Raw genomic sequence first — 20,144 nt, 5'->3', positions numbered from 1 at the left:
CAATCACCGGACATCAACAGAGCCTTCTCCATATCTGCCCCTCCCTCTGGAACTCTCCCCAAACACATGCGAGACTGCACTGACCTTTCCACGTTCAAATCACAACTCACACTCACCTGTTCAAAACTGCTTTAACGCGTGACTGTTATTGTGTACTCTGTTTTTAGTGTGTTGTTTTTATATATGATGATTTTAATGTAAAGTGTCTTTGAGTGTCATGAAAAGCGCGATATAAATAAAATGTATTATTGTTATTATTATTATCATTCAGACACTGAATGTTTGCTTTACTTGTGAAGTCGTTTGAGTGAAGACTCCTTTGAGTCCTAATGCGTCACATGACGCACAGAAGAGTTGGACTTGACGGTGAACTGCTTCTCTGTAGTCGAGCTTTGTGACTCGTCAACTCTTCTCTATGCCGACGACAGCGTTTCATATTTGCAGCATCGTGTCATGTTTCTGTGACCTCTGACCTCTCTGCTCTGTAATGAGACATAACTTCTGTTGAACAATAACTCTTCTGTGCGCTCTTATCTCGTGGCCGTCACACACTCCATTGTGTTTGTTATCAGTGCTGCGTTGCTCAGCGGTGACGTGGATCACAGGCTGCAGCTTCCTGCAGCGATCACTTCAACATGTTGACAGACAGAGGAGGAGGAGGAGGAGGAGGAGGAGGATGAGGAGGAAGAGGAAGAGGAAGAGGAGGAGGAGGAGGAAGATGAGGGGTTGATTCAGCTTCTTTTCAACGAGCAACGACTGTTTCTCACTTCATTCTTTTGACCTGAACTTCATGATTGTGTTGATATGTGTCAACGCACCATCAGGGTTGATACGTAATACATATTTTTATCGTCTTTAGTTTTATATATTTTCTTTTCTCTTGATCTGTATTCGCTTCATTGATACTTTTTATTGTTTTAATCGATTGTTTCATTGTTTACTTCTCTTCTCTTCTCTTCGCTTTGTTGCAACAGAGACATTACAGCGTCTGTATTTTGGCTCCACAGTTTATTATTATAAAGTTATTATAGTCGTTGAGGTTCGACTTCTCAAAATGAAAAACAAAACTCACCTGTTTATTCTGCTGGAGAAGTTCAAATGAAACGTCTTCTTCAGGAGGAGCAGAACATGAACATCCACGATGCGTCACGAGGTCACGAGTGAAGTTAACGAGACGATGGAAGGACCGGTCACGTTCTCTGACTCATCGATGAAGGAAACTTCAAACTGTTGCTGAAGAAAAACCAAAAACTCTTCAACAGCTGAAGCTGGTTTCTGAGCGCAGGTGATAACGAGTCCGGTTCATTAACACGCATCATTACTGCTGTGTTATGTGTATGTATATGTGTATGTGTTTCAGAATATGGTGATACAATCTGTAGTACTTCTACGCTTCATTAACCTTCATGTGATGAAGATCAATTGTGTGTCTGCAGCTCAAAGATGCACCTTCATGATCCTTCACGATCCTTCACGATCCTTCACGATCCTTCACGATCCTTCATGATCCTTCACGATCCTTCAGTGATCCTTCACGATCCTTCACGATCCTTCAGTGATCCTTCATGATCCTTCATGATCCTTCACGATCCTTCACGATCCTTCACGATCCTTCACGATCCTTCAGTGATCCTTCACGATCCTTCACGATCCTTCAGTGATCCTTCAGTGATCCTTCACGATCCTTCACGATCCTTCAGTGATCCTTCACGATCCTTCACGATCCTTCAGTGATCCTTCATGATCCTTCACGATCCTTCACGATCCTTCACGATCCTTCAGTGATCCTTCACGATCCTTCACGATCCTTCAGTGATCCTTCACGATCCTTCACGATCCTTCAGTGATCCTTCATGATCCTTCACGATCCTTCAGTGATCCTTCACGATCCTTCACGATCCTTCACGATCCTTCACGATCCATCAGTGATCCTTCACGATCCTTCACGATCCTTCACGATCCTTCAGTGATCCTTCACGATCCTTCACGATCCTTCACGATCCTTCACGATCCATCAGTGATCCTTCACGATCCTTCACGATCCTTCAGTGATCCTTCAGTGATCCTTCACGATCCTTCACGATCCTTCAGTGATCCTTCACGATCCTTCACGATCCTTCAGTGATCCTTCATGATCCTTCACGATCCTTCACGATCCTTCACGATCCTTCAGTGATCCTTCACGATCCTTCACGATCCTTCAGTGATCCTTCACGATCCTTCACGATCCTTCACGATCCTTCACGATCCTTCAGTGATCCTTCATGATCCTTCACGATCCTTCAGTGATCCTTCACGATCCTTCACGATCCTTCACGATCCATCAGTGATCCTTCACGATCCTTCACGATCCTTCAGTGATCCTTCACGATCCTTCACGATCCTTCACGATCCTTCACGATCCTTCACGATCCTTCACGATCCTTCAGTGATCCTTCACGATCCTTCACGATCCTTCACGATCCTTCACGATCCTTCAGTGATCCTTCACGATCCTTCACGATCCTTCAGTGATCCTTCACGATCCTTCACGATCCTTCACGATCCTTCACGATCCTTCAGTGATCCTTCACGATCCTTCACGATCCTTCACGATCCTTCACGATCCTTCAGTGATCCTTCACGATCCTTCACGATCCTTCACGATCCTTCACGATCCTTCAGTGATCCTTCACGATCCTTCACGATCCTCGACACGTCTCCGTCTCTGCTGCTCTGGATGGATCTCTGGATGGATGAGCGCTCTGCTCGTCGTGCTTCAGTTTGTAATTATTTGAACCTCGTTTCTGTCTTAAATGAGTCACAGCAGCCTGTTTGTGGCTTCATTCAATAAAACACAAGACGCTTGAGTTTACAGCCACGCTTTGTTTTATATGCATCACAAACTAAGGAAACTCACTCTTGACTTTTACAAACTAAAATAACTCAAAACATTCAAATATTTTACAAAAGTTTACAGGAAGAGAAAACAGATGAAAGAACCATGTTTGAGCTTCGTTGTTTGTTTTTAGACATTTTAAGTGCTGATTGTTGAAAGTGCAGCAGATGAACTGTTACACAGCGGACATTCAAACAGTCAATGCTTTTAAAAATGGTTTCCATGCTTACAGCTGGAGGCGAGGCCCCGCCCACACACATTACACGAGTCAACGAGCTCGCTTCACGATTCAACTGATACGATAGAAAATAAAAATACAACTAAATACTAATTCTCTTCAAAGCATTTTGGACGTTAAAACCCACCAAAGGAATCTCATCTCAAGTCCCACTTATTCATTTTTTTTGTCTTCCTCAGAGGAAACTTCATCCACCGATGAAGACCCGGAGAGGTAGCATCAAATGGAAATATTCAACTATAAGTAGCGGACAAATGCAATTCAGCAATTCAGCAATTTAACAAATCTAACAATTTAACAAATTTAACAATTTAACAAAACTAACAATTTAACTAATTTAACAATTTGACACCAATGCTTGCATTTGAGTTTTTCTTGCAAAAATGTAATAAAATAGAAAAGCAATAATATTAACACCAGTGAAACAGCATGAAATAAAAACTAGATGAGCTACGTTGTTACTTTCAACCACTGCTAACCAGCTAGTTAAAGAACGTAAGTACAATGTTATCGTGTTGTTACTCATTCTGCTACTGGCGAGTTTGCCGCTTTAAGATTTGGCGCCACCAGCTGGACTGGAGTAACGTCGACTCACGGAGACACATTCATGTGACCAGCGTCAATAAAAGTATCTGGATTTAATCCGGGTATGAAACACTCGAAATGAACGTACAAACATCATCAACATTATTTCAGCAAAGACATTTCTCAGTCTACACAATAAAAAATAAGATTGTCACAGCTTGTATTTACAATACGTACACACGTTTACCGCACACACACACACACATTTTTTATGAAGTAAATACGTTTTTTTATTCCTGTTGTTTCCACCATTTTCTGGTGAATTAAACTTTCACATTGTAGCTTTGAGTCCCGTTTGTCCTCTTGACTCTTGTTTTTCAGTTTCGGAGATCGACTGACGAAACTCACAAGGACGCTGCAGTTTTCACACACACTCGCAAAAACACATTAGCTGTGGACACATACACACATACACACACACACACAGACACACGCACACACAGACACACACACACACAGACACATACAGACGTACACACACACACACAGACACACACACACACACAGACGTACACACACACACACATAATGCTCAACAGCATTTGGTGGAACATTTGGTTGGATGTTTGGTAACACAGTGCTGTAAATCGTGTCATATTTCAAAATAAAAGCTGCTGACTGCTCGTAATGCATGTGTGTGTGTGTGTGTGTGTGTGTGTGTGCGCGCTCTGAAATGAAGCCTTGGCTTGATGAATCAGAGTTGATGATGTTAAAGTCCTGGACAGAGACAATTTCTTTGTTCATTTATCTTCATGTCTTATATCTTTTGATTTACTTTTTTTTTTTAGCTTTATGGGTCTCTGCTACATTTGCTACCACAGTCTGCAGCGTGTGTGTGTGCGTGTGTGTGCGTGTGTGTGCGTGTGTGTGTGTGAAGTCTTTGACTCACCTGCCAATAGTCTGGCGGCTATAATAATTCATCAAAATTAATACTTCACTCAAGTTGATTATCGCATGTATTTTCTTTTAAAATGAAAAACCACACACCCTCCATTAAATGCAATCTTGAAGTCCTTTTGCTTTGATCTGATTGGCTGTCATCTGAGAGAGCGTACGGTGGCCATCTGGGACAAAAGAGACCAAAGAATAGGCGTCTCCTGTTGAGCTTTTTACACAATAAAGGCAAAAGAAATTCTTCCAAAAATACTAAAAAGAGAAATGAGACAACAGACTGAATCTAACCAACGAGTTCAGGTGAGTCTTTAGATGCCCTGTGTGTGTGTGTGTGCGTGTGTGTGTGTGTGTGTGTGTCAGTCTATTGATGAGGAACAATAAACGGCCCTAAATGTGTCTCGCTCTTTTGTCTTCCTCTCTCCTCGTCCTTCGTGCCTCCGACCGCCACCAGCGCCTGCGTCGAGTCACACGACTGTTTCTCCGCGTCCTCGTCGTACATTGAATCCACCATGTCCAGCCTCGACCTTCCTCCTCCTCCTCCTCCTCCTCCTCCTCGTCTTCCCCTGCAGAGTCCGGGTACCGCAGCTGCCCCGCAGGTGCGTTTGGTGAGCGCCGCGAGCTCCTGCCGGGCGAGCGGGTTGAAGAGGAGGTAGAGCAGCGGGTTGACGCAGGCCGGCAGCGGCGCCACGAGCAGCAGCACCCCCTTCGCCGCCTCCGGTCCGGCGCCGGGGAGGCGCAGCAGCGAGGAGAAGGAGAGGAAGGCCACGGGGAGGTAGAGGAGGCAGTCGGAGAAGAGCAGCCAGGCTACGTGTCGAGTCAACGCCGCCGCCTCCTCGTCGGCGGCGGCGGGCGCAGCTTTGCTGGCCCGACAGTAGAGACGAGTGTAGGCAAGCGTCATGAGGAGGAAGCACAGCGAGTCGAGGAGCACCAGGGAGACGGAGAGGGCCAGGGAGGAGGAGGAGGAGGAGGAAGGCAGCGGCAGACAGAGGGAGGTGCTGCTGTGTCCGGCCACCAGGGGGGGCAGCGTGACGGCCAGGCCCAACAGGAAGCACAGACAGACGGCCAGACGGACGGAGAGCGGCGGCGAAGAGCGACCTGGAGAGAGAGGAGAGTGAAATCAGACAACGCTTTCCAGATGTGTGTGTGTGTGTGTGTGTGTTTATGTTTGTGTGTGTGTTTTTGTGTGTGTGTGTGTTTTTGTGTGTGTGTTTTTCTCACCAGTGTGTCCGTCCGGTTTGTGGTGGCGGCGTGCGGCGGCGGCGCCGGCGAGGCATCGCTCCAGAGCGGCGACCGTTAGCAGGAAGAGGCCGGTCTGAGACGCAAACACACACAGGAAGCCGCTGAGGCGACACAGGAAGCTGCTCTCCCACCTCGCCCCGTACCTGCAACACACACAAGGGACAAGAAACGTCTGACTTTTACTTTGAAATGACTTGTTTATTGAGTGCTTTTTTGCAATTTTAACAGAAAGGGTAAATTATAAAGACTATAAATGTGTTTTTATAGATAAGATATGATCAGAAATAAATTGACATTTCATCAGCTGCTGTTTCCAACAATAAGTCTTTTTCAGAAAGATGGAAATAAACCTATAGCGATATCACATTTTTGCACTTTTCTACAGTGCCAAGCAGTGGCGGCTGGTGGAACATGTTCTAGGGCCGTCCTATCAACGTCAGCAAACATCCCAGTATGATTTAATACAAAAAAAATGTAAGTATCAAACACGCATTATTACTTGGCAGTTAAATATTTAACATGTATTCCAACACGAAAACAATCAGTAAATAACACTTATATAATATAATATAACATGTTCATTCATTGAGATGTCCTATGGACCTTGTTATAGGAGGTAAAGATCAGGAGAAGTAAACATGAAGTGTAATTATGAATACTGATGTTAAATGAAGCTATGATGAGTTTTCACTGTTAATTTAACATCTCTATTACATGTTGATGCCTCCATGACCAAGTTAAGCAGATGAGACTGAGGACAATATGTAGAAGAAAAGATGTTCACTTTGTCTAATATGTAGCTTGACAGAGTTCTCATGTGTGTCCTGGTGTTCTCATGTTTCCTTACCTCCTCATCCCTCACTCCCTACCCTGGTGTTCTCATGTTTCCTTACCTCCTCATCCCTCACTCCCTACCCTGGTGTTCTCATGTTTCCTTACCTCCTCATCCCTCACTCCCTACCCTGGTGTTCTCATGTTTCCTTACCTCCTCATCCCTCACTCCCTACCCTGGTGTTCTCATGTTTCCTTACCTCCTCATCCCTCACTCCCTACCCTGGTGTTCTCATGTTTCCTTACCTCCTCATCCCTCACTCCCGTAACTGTCCGTGCTGGATCCGTCCTCGTTGTTTTAAAAGCTAAATAAATGATTAGCATGACGTCATGCAGCTAGCTAACCTGTCTGGTGTTCAGCTAGTACAGAAGCTTCATGTACTGCTTCCCTTTCCCGCGAGTCTGCTGTCTGATTGTGAGGTCAGGCTGATCTGATATCAGCTCTTTGGCTGCAGAATCTCCTCAAAGTTCTCCTCTCAAACGGGTCTTGGAGGAGTAGTGCTCGCGCGTAGAGACTTCTCCTGACGAGAACGCCCAGCGAGGGGGCCTGATCGTTCTGGCCCAAAGCTGAATCTATTTGAGGGCGCTGATTGGCTAAATTGTATGTCACTCATTTATATCTTGAATCAGCAATTGGCTAAACTGCTTCATAGACCCGCCTCTTTTGGGCCAAAACGATCAGGCCCCCCAAGCTGCGCGTTCTCAGAGTGTCTACACACAGACAGAGAGCACACAGCTCATGGTGGGGCCATGCCCCATGGCCCTCTATTGACCAGCCGCCACTGGTGCCAAGCATTCCCCAACTTCACAATTTTCCCATTGTTCCAAAATTGGCCAGATATTCCAGCTGTAGTGTCCTTTGCATTCTCAAGATTCCCAAAAGTTTCACAAGAGATTCCAATTTTTCTCGGGTCCCCACAATCCCCAGAGTCCCCACAATCCCTAGAATCCTCAAAGTGTCCACAATCCCAGATCTGTTCAGTACCTCCAAAACCTGCCAAAGGTCCAGGCATCCACCGCCGCCAACCAGCCGCTCCACACTCCCATCAGGCCGTTCACCAGGGCCAGTAGACCAATCAGCAGCTTGGGTGGAGTCACTGAGGAGGCGGGGGAAAAGAAGACCGACAGGACGACCAGGCTGTTGCTGACCAATGAGAGCGCTGCGATGAGCCACACCCCTCCACGGATCAACCAGCTGCCGAGCAGATGGAGGCAGGGGCGGAACGGTCCTGGAGGAGGAAACCACATATCAGTTTACTTTACGATCAGTCAACAGATCGTACAGGCATTCAGGTATGATATGTAACATGTGTTGAAGTACCTGGTGCAGGGCTGCAGTGGACGGAGTGTTGAAGTTGAGGTTCTTCTTCAAACTCCATCAGGAAATCATCCCAGTCCTGATCGACTGCACGCACACAGCAGAGAGAGTATTTGGCTTTTACTTTCAAATATCATTTTACTCAAATATCGATACAGCAGAGTATCGCGATATTTTGCGGGGCAGTCTTGTATCTAAACACAGACAGCAAGTATCTTTTATGATATAAAGTATTAATATTGCAAATACAAATGAAACCTTTTGGAAACGATTGTTTTGTTCTGGTACCGACATGTTGCAGGATTGGCAGGAAGTTTGTGAAAACAAAGATGGCGTTTTACTGACTTGAATAGATGCAGACATTTGAGTAGTGTGATAATATGGTATCGCGATAGGAGAGGGTGTTTGTTTGGCGTCACCTTGGCTGGAGAGGACGGCGGTTTCTCTCCCGGTAGAGTCTGCTGCTTCCTCTCTCTCCCAGAACGAACCTCCTCCTCCTCCTCCTCCTCCTCCTCTCCTCTCACAGGAGACGAAGGCACAGCACTGGAAGGCATAAGGAAGCTCCATCACCCTGAACAAACAAACAAACCCCTCAGTATATCTGTATGATGTACATGTGGAAGAAGAACTTCCTAAAACAACAATGTAGAAACTGTTACATGTAAAAGTCCTGCATTCAAAATGTTACTTCAGTAAAAGTACAAAAGTATCAAATCAATTTCATGACCAGTTCAGTCGAAACACTGTCGAGTTCAATCAGCTTCATTACACCTGCTGTTCAGCAGAATGTCCCTTTAATCATTTACAACAAACACAACGAGACAGATCAGTGTAGAGGACTCTGTGTGTGTGTGTGTGTGAGTGAGTGTGTGTGTGTGTGAGTGCGTGTGTGAGTGCGTGTGTGAGTGTGTGTGTGTGTGAGTGTGCGTGTGTGCGTGTGAGTGTGTGTGCGTGTGTGAGTGTGTGAGTGTGCGTGTGTGCGAGAGTGTGTGTGTGTGTGTGAGTGTGCGCGAGAGTGTGTGTGTGTGTGTGTGAGAGAGTATGTGTGTGTGAGAGTGTGCGTGTGTGAGTGTGCGTGTGTGTGTGTGTGTGAGTGTGTGTGTGTGCGTGAGTGTGTGTGTGTGTGTTCACCTGACTCGTGGCAGGTCCTCTCGTGGCATTAACTCCATCAGCTGTGTGTTTCCGGCCAATCGCAGATGAGTTAGACTCTGCAGACCAATCAGAGGCAGAGACGACAGCTGATTGGACGACAGGTCGCTGCAGAGAGGCACAGACAGGAACAAATAAAATAACAACGATTTACATGTGAGGATGTGTCCACGACTTCACATCACATCACGGAACAGAGTAAAGTCACGAAGTACAATTACTCAAATTTTGACATACTTGTACTTGTACATTCAATATACAACTCTTTCCAGTCCGTTGACACTGAATCTATGTTTGTACAAACCAGTGAAGACACTGTGATGCTGTGATGTTGTGATGTTGTGTGATGCTGTGATGTTGTGATGTTGTGTGATGTTGTGATGTTGTGTGATGCTGTGATGCTGTGATGTTGTGATGTTGTGATGTTGTGTGATGCTGTGATGTTGTGATGTTGTGTGATGCTGTGATGTTGTGTGATGCTGTGATGCTGTGATGCTGTGATGTTGTGATGTTGTGTGATGCTGTGATGTTGTGATGTTGTGTGATGCTGTGATGCTGTGATGCTGTGATGCTGTGATGTTGTGATGTTGTGTGATGCTGTGATGTTGTGATGCTGTGTGATGCTGTGATGTTGTGATGCTGTGATGTTGTGTGATGCTGTGATGCTGTGATGTTGTGTGATGTTGTGTGATGCTGTGTGATGTTGTGATGCTGTGATGCTGTGATGTTGTGATGCTGTGATGCTGTGATGCTGTGATGTTGTGTGATGTTGTGTGATGCTGTGATGTTGTGATGCTGTGTGATGTTGTGATGCTGTGATGCTGTGTGATGCTGTGATGCTGTGTGATGTTGTGATGCTGTGATGCTGTGTGATGCTGTGATGCTGTGTGATGTTGTGATGCTGTGATGCTGTGATGTTGTGTGATGCTGTGATGCTGTGATGCTGTGTGATGCTGTGATGTTGTGATGCTGTGATGCTGTGATGTTGTGTGATGCTGTGATGCTGTGTGATGCTGTGATGCTGTGTGATGCTGTGTGATGTTGTGTGATGCTGTGATGCTGTGTGATGCTGTGATGTTGTGTGATGCTGTGATGCTGTGATGCTGTGTGATGCTGTGTGATGCTGTGATGTTGTGTGATGCTGTGATGCTGTGTGATGCTGTGTGATGCTGTGATGTTGTGTGATGCTGTGATGTTGTGTGATGCTGTGATGTTGTGTGATGCTGTGATGCTGTGATGCTGTGTGATGCTGTGATGCTGTGTGATGCTGTGATGTTGTGATGTTGTGATGCTGTGTGATGCTGTGATGTTGTGATGTTGTGTGATGCTGTGATGCTGTGATGTTGTGATGCTGTGATGCTGTGTGATGTTGTGTGATGCTGTGATGCTGTGATGTTGTGATGCTGTGTGATGCTGTGTGATGCTGTGATGCTGTGATGCTGTGTGATGCTGTGATGTTGTGATGCTGTGATGCTGTGTGATGCTGTGTGATGCTGTGATGCTGTGATGCTGTGATGCTGTGATGCTGTGTGATGTTGTGTGATGCTGTGATGCTGTGTGATGCTGTGTGATGCTGTGATGCTGTGATGTTGTGATGCTGTGATGCTGTGTGATGCTGTGTGATGCTGTGATGTTGTGATGTTGTGATGCTGTGATGCTGTGATGTTGTGATGCTGTGTGATGCTGTGATGCTGTGTGATGCTGTGATGTTGTGATGTTGTGTGATGCTGTGATGTTGTGATGCTGTGATGTTGTGATGCTGTGATGTTGTGTGATGCTGTGATGTTGTGATGCTGTGATGTTGTGATGTTGTGATGTTGTGATGCTGTGTGATGCTGTGATGTTGTGATGCTGTGATGCTGTGATGTTGTGATGTTGTGATGCTGTGATGTTGTGATGTTGTGATGTTGTGATGCTGTGATGCTGTGATGTTGTGATGCTGTGTGATGCTGTGATGTTGTGATGTTGTGTGATGCTGTGATGTTGTGATGCTGTGATGTTGTGATGCTGTGATGTTGTGATGCTGTGATGTTGTGATGTTGTGATGCTGTGTGATGTTGTGATGTTGTGATGCTGTGTGATGTTGTGATGCTGTGTGATACTGTGTGATGTTGTGATGCTGTGTGATGTTGTGATGCTGTGTGATGCTGTGATGCTGTGATGTTGTGATGTTGTGATGCTGTGATGCTGTGATGGTGTGATGCTGTGATGCTGTGATGTTGTGATGCTGTGTGATGCTGTGATGCTGTGATGCTGTGATGTTGTGATGCTGTGTGATGCTGTGATGCTGTGATGCTGTGATGGTGTGATGCTGTGTGATGCTGTGATGCTGTGTGATGCTGTGATGTTGTGTGATGCTGTGATGCTGTGGTGTTAATGGTGACGTAGTCTGGTTACTCACAGTTTGATGAGAGCCGGCAGAGCAGAGAAGGAGTTCGGCTTCATTGATGACAATCTGTTCCATGATAAGTCACTATACAGAGAGAATACAGGGAGGAGTCAGGGATTTAAACCAGCAACCTTTCATCAACTTCCATCTGCCAGCCTGTTTTAGTGTGTTTAAAGGGCAGCTTCTGTGTTTTCTAACCATGTTTTTGTGTCTAAGTTACTAACGGGGACAACGATGTTGGTCCAGTATTGAACGAGAGCGCTGCAGCCGCTCAATAAGCTGTAATGTAAACGCTCATGTTCTTCTCACCCTCAATATACGTCAACTAAAAGAGCTTATTGTTGCCACTGACGGGCAACATAATGGAAAGAACCCTTCAGAGAAATAAAACATCTTTCTTTACCTTTTACTTGATCCGGTCTGTTTGTAATTGTGTGTCTCGCTCTGAGAATTCTCCTTCTGAAATCTTTTATTGCATCCGCATTGTTAAAAATCATCTAAACATTCAGCCATAACATCGAACATCTTGTAGAGAACACTAAGCGACGCTTTCTGTTCACAACAAACTCTGACAACTTCTGTCTCCACCTCTCACTCATGTTTCCATCGTTGTCTTCAAGAGGACAACAAGTCACCTCTTCAGAACGAGACTTCTCCTCGAACGAGGTTAGAAACAATACCAAACGTTTGATTTTCTCTTTAAAGACACGTATTATAACGATCTGAGCATTTAAGTTGCAGCAACAAGTACCGTACTTTTAGTGGACGCACATTAACGCTGAGTTGCCCCGAACAATTGCATCACAGCCCGTTCAGCGGCAGCCGGCTGCAGCGCTCTCCTTCAACACCGGACCGATTTAAAGAGTCACTGAGACACACAAACATGGGAACCAGGCTGCAGGTTGAAATACCGACGCTGCCCTTTAACCTCCCAGTGACCTGCGGGTGCTGACCTGACATTGTTAAGCCTGTCAGCGTGGATTACCCACGGGTTCTCGTTGAACAGCCGGTCTTAGTTTCTAATCCCAGGACAAAAGAACGAGTGTGTATAATACTCTTATTTTCTATAATACGATAATATAAGAAGTCATCATGTTCAGACAGGCAGAAGCACAACAGTTCATACTTCACTATTAATGTCATTTGTTGAAAAAGAAAGTTAACCTTTATTAGGAAATGTCAGATTATAGTTTAAGCGAGACATGTTTTGGGTACGAGAAAATGATACTCAAGTAGAAGTAATTGTGTGAAAATGTACTTTGAAAAAAGTCAAAGTAAGTCATTTACAATCTGAGTAAATTGTTCCATTGTTGAATTATATGGCGGGATATATAAAATAAACCGATTTACGGCAAGTTGCTGACTTATTGGGGTAAAGTTTCGCAGTATTTAACAACTAAATTCTTCATCAACACTCTAGTCACAGCGCAGAAACGATCATCGCCATCAACAGATGAGCAACAGCTCATCTTCCTTCACCAGTGTAGCATTAAAGCATGGGTGGAGTTAGCTAGCAGGCTAACTAATAAAGAGATGGCTAGTTAGCTAGCGAGCTATTTCCACCCATGCTAATGCTACACCGTCTACAGACAATGAGCCCAGCAGCGCCTCACGGTGGCACCTTAACAATAGAAAATATGAAAATCTACAATAAAATATGATAAACAAACTAAGAGTACGTTAAAACAAGTATGATATCAGAGAGTCATGTGTAGTAGAGCTGTACTTCCTCCACCACCAGTTGTAGTATTTCTGCGTAGATCTTTGACTCTGAGCCACTTTATGGCATCATACCCGTCAACAGGCAGGACCCGTGTGTGTGTTCCCATGTGGGAGTATTTACAGAGGGCATCTTCGCAGCCTAATTAAAGTGTGTGTGTGTGTGTGTGTGTGTGTGTGTGTGTGTGTGTGTGCTTACAGAGAGCGTAGTGACATCAGACTGTGGAAGGTGTTCTCCTCCAGTTCCTCGATCTCGTTGTGGTGCAGATCACTGACACACACACACACACACACACAGACACACACACACAGACACACAGACAGACACACACACACACACACAGACAGACAGACAGACAGACAGACAGACAGACAGACAGACAGACAGACAGACACATTAGCGCTGATATTTCCATGACATAACGTTTATCAATCTGTTCTACGGCACACGGAGAGGTTGCGATCTGATTGGTCAAACGTGGACCACAACGGCGATAATTATTCCCACAATGCACAGCTGGCTGTACTTTATTGGTCGCCATGGTAACCCGTATAAGAACACAGCGCGACTGTGGAGCAGATTGGAGGCTTCACAGGTCTGAAGAACTGAAGAACTGAAGAACAGGCTTCAGGAGTAACTGAGTACACGGAACGTTACTGAAGACTGTAACCAGATTGGTGCATTTTGAGGTAATCCAAGAGCAACGGAAACGTTTAAAGTTACTGTGAAGAACCTTTAGCTGGTCCTCAACCAGTCTCAGTGTAGTCCTGATCCTCTATGAACCAGACTCAGTGTAGTCCTGATCCTCTCTATATGAACCAGTCTCAGTGTAGTCCTGATCCTCTCTATATGAACCAGTCTCACTGTAGTCCTGATCCTCTATCTGAACCAGTCTCAGTGTAGTCCTGATCCTCTATATGAACCAGTCTCAGTGTAGTCCTGATCCTCTATCAGACCTCCATCAGTACAGAGACCATCAGAGAGAAGATGGTCTGTTTCTATAGAGTTGTTCTTGATGCTCGTCATCGGAGCCACCGGGTCGGATTCTGATAAAACCAGATGAACTCATGCAGGTTCACCAGAACCTCCTTCAGCTCAGACTCCAGCAGAGACCGGTCCACCGTGGACAGACCCAGGTCCTCCAGCAGAGACCGGTCCACCGTGGACAGACCCAGGTCCTCCAGCAGAGACCAGTCCACCGTGAACGGACCCAGATCCTCCAGCAGAGACCGGTCCACCGTGGACAGACCCAGATCCTCCAGCAGAGACCGGTCCACCGTGGACGGACCCAGATCAGCCTCGGACCTGCAGTTAGAGCTCCGGATGGAGGAGGAGAGCTCAGCTCCCGGCAGCTCCTCCTCCTCCTCCTCCTCCTCCTCCTCCTCCAGGAGCAGAGCTTCTCCTCTCTGGGAGTCGACACTGACACCACGCTGCTGGAGACCCAGGACGTATTGCTGGACCTGCTGGAGGGAAGGGAGGCACGGGAGAACCAGGACCAGGACTGAGAGGGGCAGACTGTCAGACCTGCTGCAGTAGAATGACTAAAGGGACTCTGGTGCTCAGAGACACTTCCACTTTAGTCCACAGGGGGCGACACAATCAAGAGAAATGAAAGTTCCTCGTAGTAACTTTAATATTGCGAGACTTGGTTCCTTACTACATTTCTTAACAGGTTATTAGTTACTGTATCGGAATATTTTTTTTTAAATCGACCCAACACAATGTCCAATAAAATAAAAACATAAAAATAAAACATAGCAAATAAAACTCACATCTTCTGAACGCTCTCACAGCCGGAGAAGCTGGGAAGAGTCTGGATCTGATTATAGGAGAGATCACTGCAGAGAGAAAGTCTCAGTTGTCATCAGTCCAAAAGACACTGAAGGCATCACAGTGCAGCCTCAACAGGAGCTCACAGAGCATCACACGCAATATTACACATGTATCGAGTGAATGGAGATGTCGGTCCACTGCTTTGATCCAGACTTAAATATCTCAACATCTATCGGATGGATTGAAATCTGGCACAAACATTCAGCTCCACCTCAGGATGAACTCTCATAACTTTGGTGACCCTCTTATTGTAAGGACGACGTCTGAGTGAAGGTCCTGAAAGATACATATAAATGTTTTCTTTCACGTTCTTTTATCAACATGAATAAATATGAATATAATTAATACATTTTCTGATCCAACCATACAAAATGAAGCGATGTCGTTCTTTGACGACAGAAATTTAACAGAGTTTTTTCTCGGCTCCGTATTATTTTTATTATTATAGTTTTTTACCTACAATGACCTTAATCTGTCGTAAATAAAAGACTCACAGCAGCTGAAGGTTTGGAAGCTGTTCACACACTGAACCAGGCAGAGAGGTGATCCGAGCTCCTGTGATAGTCCTGCACACACACACACACACACACATACACACACACACACACACACACACACACACACACACACACACACACGGTACATTATGATGTGTTCATATTAAACAATGATGAATATAAAATACATTTAGTGACCAAACCTCATAAAAGTTTCTCTCCATTCGACAGTAAAATAACAAAATAAAAGCAGAGAGAAGAAGAATGCGTGACGGTTTGTTTGGTTGGATTTTTATTTCCACCGACTGGTTCAATGTGAGCTTTCTGTTCAACACACGCTGCCTTCAGGAACCAGCGGGGACGGAGTTTAAATGGAAGCCCAAAAAAACGGAAGAAAATAAACAAGGAGAAAGTTACCGTCTGTCAGATAGAATCATAACCCGCTGCAGTTTTAATAACAGCAGTTTGATTCTCAAAACACACAAGACACGAAGATATGAAGCATTCCTCTGTGTGTGTGTGTGTGTGTGTGTGTGTGTGTGTGTGTGTGTCTCACAGGCTTTCCAGGCTCTCGGTTCCCGTCAGATCTGGAAACTCGGTGAGATCTGCTGCTCCGTTCAGAGAGCTTGAGGAAACAGAGAAATATTAAGATAATCTGTTATATTTCAGTATCTATTTAGTTAAAAAGGGAAAATTCTGCATCTTTGCTGCAGATGTTCAATCAGAGTTGAAGGTAAATTAAAGCAATTAGTTCCTCTAGAGCTCATTTGTTGACGTGGAAAGCTGATTTCATGCTTGTGGAGCCGTGCCGAGAGGGACTACCGGTCCCATGATGCATTGCATTCCTTTGCACGGCTAATGCAGACGCAGCCTCTCTCTCTTGGGATGATGAGACGGGACGAGGAGACAGGACGGGGAGAAGGGACGGGGAGACGGGACGGGGGGACGGGACGAGGAGACGGGACGGGGAGACAAGACAAGGAGACGAGTCAGGATGAGGATATAGGGCGAGGAGTCGGGACGAGGAGTCGGGACGAGGAGACGGGACGAGGAGACGGGACGAGGAGATGGGACGAGGAGACTGGTCGAGGAGTGTATCAGGAAGAACTACAAATGTTCACTTCAATAGACTACATTTACCACCAACATACATTTGGACGTCCACATTTAAAAGGTGGCAAACTCTCCCTTTGATCTCAGTGTTTCTCACAGTGTGCGTAGCTCCGGCAGGTTCTGGAAGGCGGATCGTCCCACAGACTGGATCGGGTTGTCGTAGAAGAATCTATAAAAACAACAAACAGAGAGCAGACAGACAGGTTCACGGTGTCTCACTCCTCACAGAGCTGTCATCGGGCCGTGAGGTGAGTCGGGAGGTACGAACATGGTGATGAGCGACGGGTTCCCCGTGAAGGCCTGCTCCGGGATCGACTGGATGTTGTTGCTGTGGAAACCGCTAAACAGCAAACAGAACGGAGATTTTTAGTTTTCCCCAAAGATGAAACACTGGAGGAAGAAGTACTTCAGCTCAAGTACTTTAGTGAAAGTACTCTTTCTGCAGTAAAATGTCTCCTGTCACTGATGTCTAACTTCAACAATATTAGTTCGTTAAATAAAAGCCTTACTTCCTCTTTGAGACTTAAAACCTGGTATCGTGATATTTACTAGAGTTCCAAAGCTTCAGACTCACAGTTCCTTCAGGTGACTCAGAGAGCGGATCGCCGTCGGAAACTCGACCAGACTGTTGTCGTTCAGATCCCTGAGAGAACGAGAGGGAAGTCAGACGTGACAGGGAAAAGACTTGGCAATGAAAGTTGGGAAAACTTTGGAAATAAAGTCAATGCTGGGAATGGTGAGCTCTACACTGGGAGTGGTCAGGTGTCGTCAGGTTGACGTTGGGGATGGCAGCTCTAAACCTGGAATATTAGGTCACAATTTGGATATGGAATATCTGAGATCAGCTTTTATTTAGAAAATATCAAATCTAGACTGGTAATGCAGCTGTGCACTGGGTTGATCAATTCCAAATTGGGCAACTCTGGATTAACAGATCTAGACTGAGAATATTACAGCAGGTCAAATTTGGACTGGAATTTACATCTACTGGGAATGTAAACAGAATACCAGATCAATACCTAGAAATATTAGACTGGGGATACCAACTATATACTGGGATGTCAGTTCTAGATGGTAGGTACCACATATGAACTGGGAGGGGCCAGCTATAGAATGGAAACATCTGCTCAAGACTGGGGAAATCAACTGGAGGCTGTGAATGGTCCGTTTCCCTCTGGTAATACAGCTGTGTATTGGGAATTGTCACATCTAGACTGGAAATAACAGATGTATACAAGGAATGGTCAGCTCTAGACTATTCAGCTCTTTAATAGAGTTCTTGACGCTAAGTATCCAACATGTACTGGGAATGGACACCTCCAGCCTGGATATGCTCGCTCTAGACTGGGAAAGCCAACTCTAAACTGGGAATGTTTTAGCTCTCGATTACTATGCTGGAATTGTCACATCTAGACTGGGAATACCAGCGCTATACGGGGAAGAATCTGGTCTATATTGTTAATATTTCAGATGCATTCTGGGAATGATACCTCAATGGTAGTTCTCTAATGGAAAGGCCAGCTCCACGATGCTGTGGGAACGCTTCAGACTGGAAACGTGTTCCATGTAAATGTTTGAGTTTCAAGCTTGATGTTTAGCTCAAACGTCTGTTAAGTTTATTAAAGAAACATTTAACTCGCTCTGTTCTTTCATCACCAGTAGAGACTAGAGCATTCTACGAGTCTACACATGGCTTCAATGAGGTCCTCTCATCCATCTCTGGGAAGCAGGTGGCTATTACCCACACACACACACACACACACACACACACACACACACGCACACACACACACACACACACACACATATAGACCATGTGGAATGAAGCTGCCACATTGTGAAAATACCATTAAATTGAAATTGCTTCAGTCTGGTCCTGTGTGTGTGTGTGTGTGTGGGTGTGTGTCTGTGTGTGTGGGTGTGTGTGTGTGTGTGGGTGTGTGTCTGTGTGTGTGGGTGTGTGTGTGTGTGTCTGTGTGTGTGTGTGTGTGTGTCTGTGTGTGTGGGTGGGTGTGTGTGTGTCTGTGTGTGTATCTGTGTCCAGAGGATGGTTTGTAACAACAATGGCTGCTACGCTTTCTGCCAAACTGTTGTTGATGGGATTTGGAAGGTTGCGATTGACTGAGAGCTGGATCATGGGTTTTTGATTTAGTCAGTTTAAGGGCGCATGGGAGATCCAGAGGCTTTTGGGGAAATCTTAATTGTCTTAATTGTGCATGCTGATTAGGTTCAATAGGTCATGTTAGTGGGAAATCCTGCAGTAAGAGTTCCCACATCGATCAATATCAGGTGATGTCAGCTCTACACTGGGAAAACCAACTCCAAACTGTCACATCCAGACTGGGGATACCAGATCTACAGTGGGAATGCTCAGCTCTAGATTTTGATTACCATCTCTTGTACTACAGCTACTTTGGGAATATCAGCTGCATAAGGAATGATAACTCTATAATGGAAAGGCCACTTCTACAATGCTATGGGAATGGTCAGCTCTATACTGGGAATGTCAGATCTATAAACAGAATGGCCAGCTCTAGACTAGTAATAATGGGTCAAATTTGGAATATCAGATTTAAATCTGGAATGCCAGCTTTTAACATGATACCAGATCTACACTGTTAGTGGCTAGCTCTAGACTGGTAACACTAACTCTACACTGGAAATTAAAGCTCTAGATTGGTAATACCAGCTCTAGACTGGGAATACCAGCTCTAGATTGGGAATACCAGCTCTAGATTGGTAATACCAGCTCTAGACTAGGAATACCAGCTCTAGATTGGGAATACCAGCTCTAGATTGGGAATACCAGCTCTAGATTGGGAATACCAGCTCTAGATTGGTAATACCAGCTCTAGACTGGGAATACCAGCTCTAGATTGGTAATACCAGCTCTAGATTGGTAATACAAGCTCTAGATTGGTAATACCAGCTCTAGACTGGGAATACCAGCTCTAGATTGGTAATACCAGCTCTAGATTGGGAATACCAGCTCTAGATTGGGAATACCAGCTCTAGATTGGGAATACCAGCTCTAGATTGGTAATACCAGCTCTAGATTGGGAATACCAGCTCTAGATTGGGAATACCAGCTCTAGATTGGAATTGTCAGGTTGATATTAGGAATAATCCGCTCTCGACGGGGAAAACTAACTCTAAAATGACAGTAAATGAGCGTAGTTCCAAGTGAGTTGAACCATTCCTTTAATGGATGATTGACAGGTGTCTCAGCATTTCCCACTCAGTTCTGGTGGGTTTTTGAAAGCTCATGCTGGCCAGAGACAGCTTCAAGGTATTTTTATGGTTTAAACCTCATCCGATGTTTTGAAAGCTGGATTTTGTGGGTTTCTTCTGCTAACCACCATTTTCGTCACTTACTGGAACCAGAAAATTCTAATTTGTGCAAAAAGGGGCGTGGGCATAGATGAAGCTGAGATGGTCAAGAGAATGAAAAGCACCACAG

The 20,144-nt window shown here is 45.2% G+C and overlaps 1 protein-coding gene across 1 annotated transcript in view; it reads right to left on the bottom strand.

Annotated features, from left to right (window-relative positions):
* Positions 1–2,862: 2,862 nt before the first annotated feature.
* LOC306796173 (leucine-rich repeat-containing G-protein coupled receptor 5-like) overlaps positions 2,863–20,144 on the bottom strand; it is a gene marked incomplete at its 5' end in the record, with an annotated part of 32,251 nt that continues 14,969 nt past the window's right edge. The window contains 14 exons of the mRNA XM_079294983.1: positions 2,863–5,690; positions 5,814–5,977; positions 7,651–7,894; positions 7,987–8,070; positions 8,403–8,554; positions 9,115–9,240; positions 11,534–11,605; positions 13,440–13,511; positions 15,014–15,079; positions 15,569–15,640; positions 16,128–16,196; positions 16,782–16,853; positions 16,953–17,024; positions 17,259–17,327. Coding sequence (XP_079151109.1) covers positions 4,957–5,690; positions 5,814–5,977; positions 7,651–7,894; positions 7,987–8,070; positions 8,403–8,554; positions 9,115–9,240; positions 11,534–11,605; positions 13,440–13,511; positions 15,014–15,079; positions 15,569–15,640; positions 16,128–16,196; positions 16,782–16,853; positions 16,953–17,024; positions 17,259–17,327 — 2,068 coding nt within the window. The 3' untranslated portion in view covers positions 2,863–4,956. The remainder of the gene's footprint in view (positions 5,691–5,813; positions 5,978–7,650; positions 7,895–7,986; positions 8,071–8,402; positions 8,555–9,114; positions 9,241–11,533; positions 11,606–13,439; positions 13,512–15,013; positions 15,080–15,568; positions 15,641–16,127; positions 16,197–16,781; positions 16,854–16,952; positions 17,025–17,258; positions 17,328–20,144) is intronic.

Source organism: Melanostigma gelatinosum (genome assembly GCF_949748355.1).
Source record: "Melanostigma gelatinosum genome assembly, chromosome: 22".
Taxonomy (NCBI): domain Eukaryota; kingdom Metazoa; phylum Chordata; class Actinopteri; order Perciformes; family Zoarcidae; genus Melanostigma; species Melanostigma gelatinosum.
This window is presented reverse-complemented; position numbering and strand designations above follow the sequence as displayed.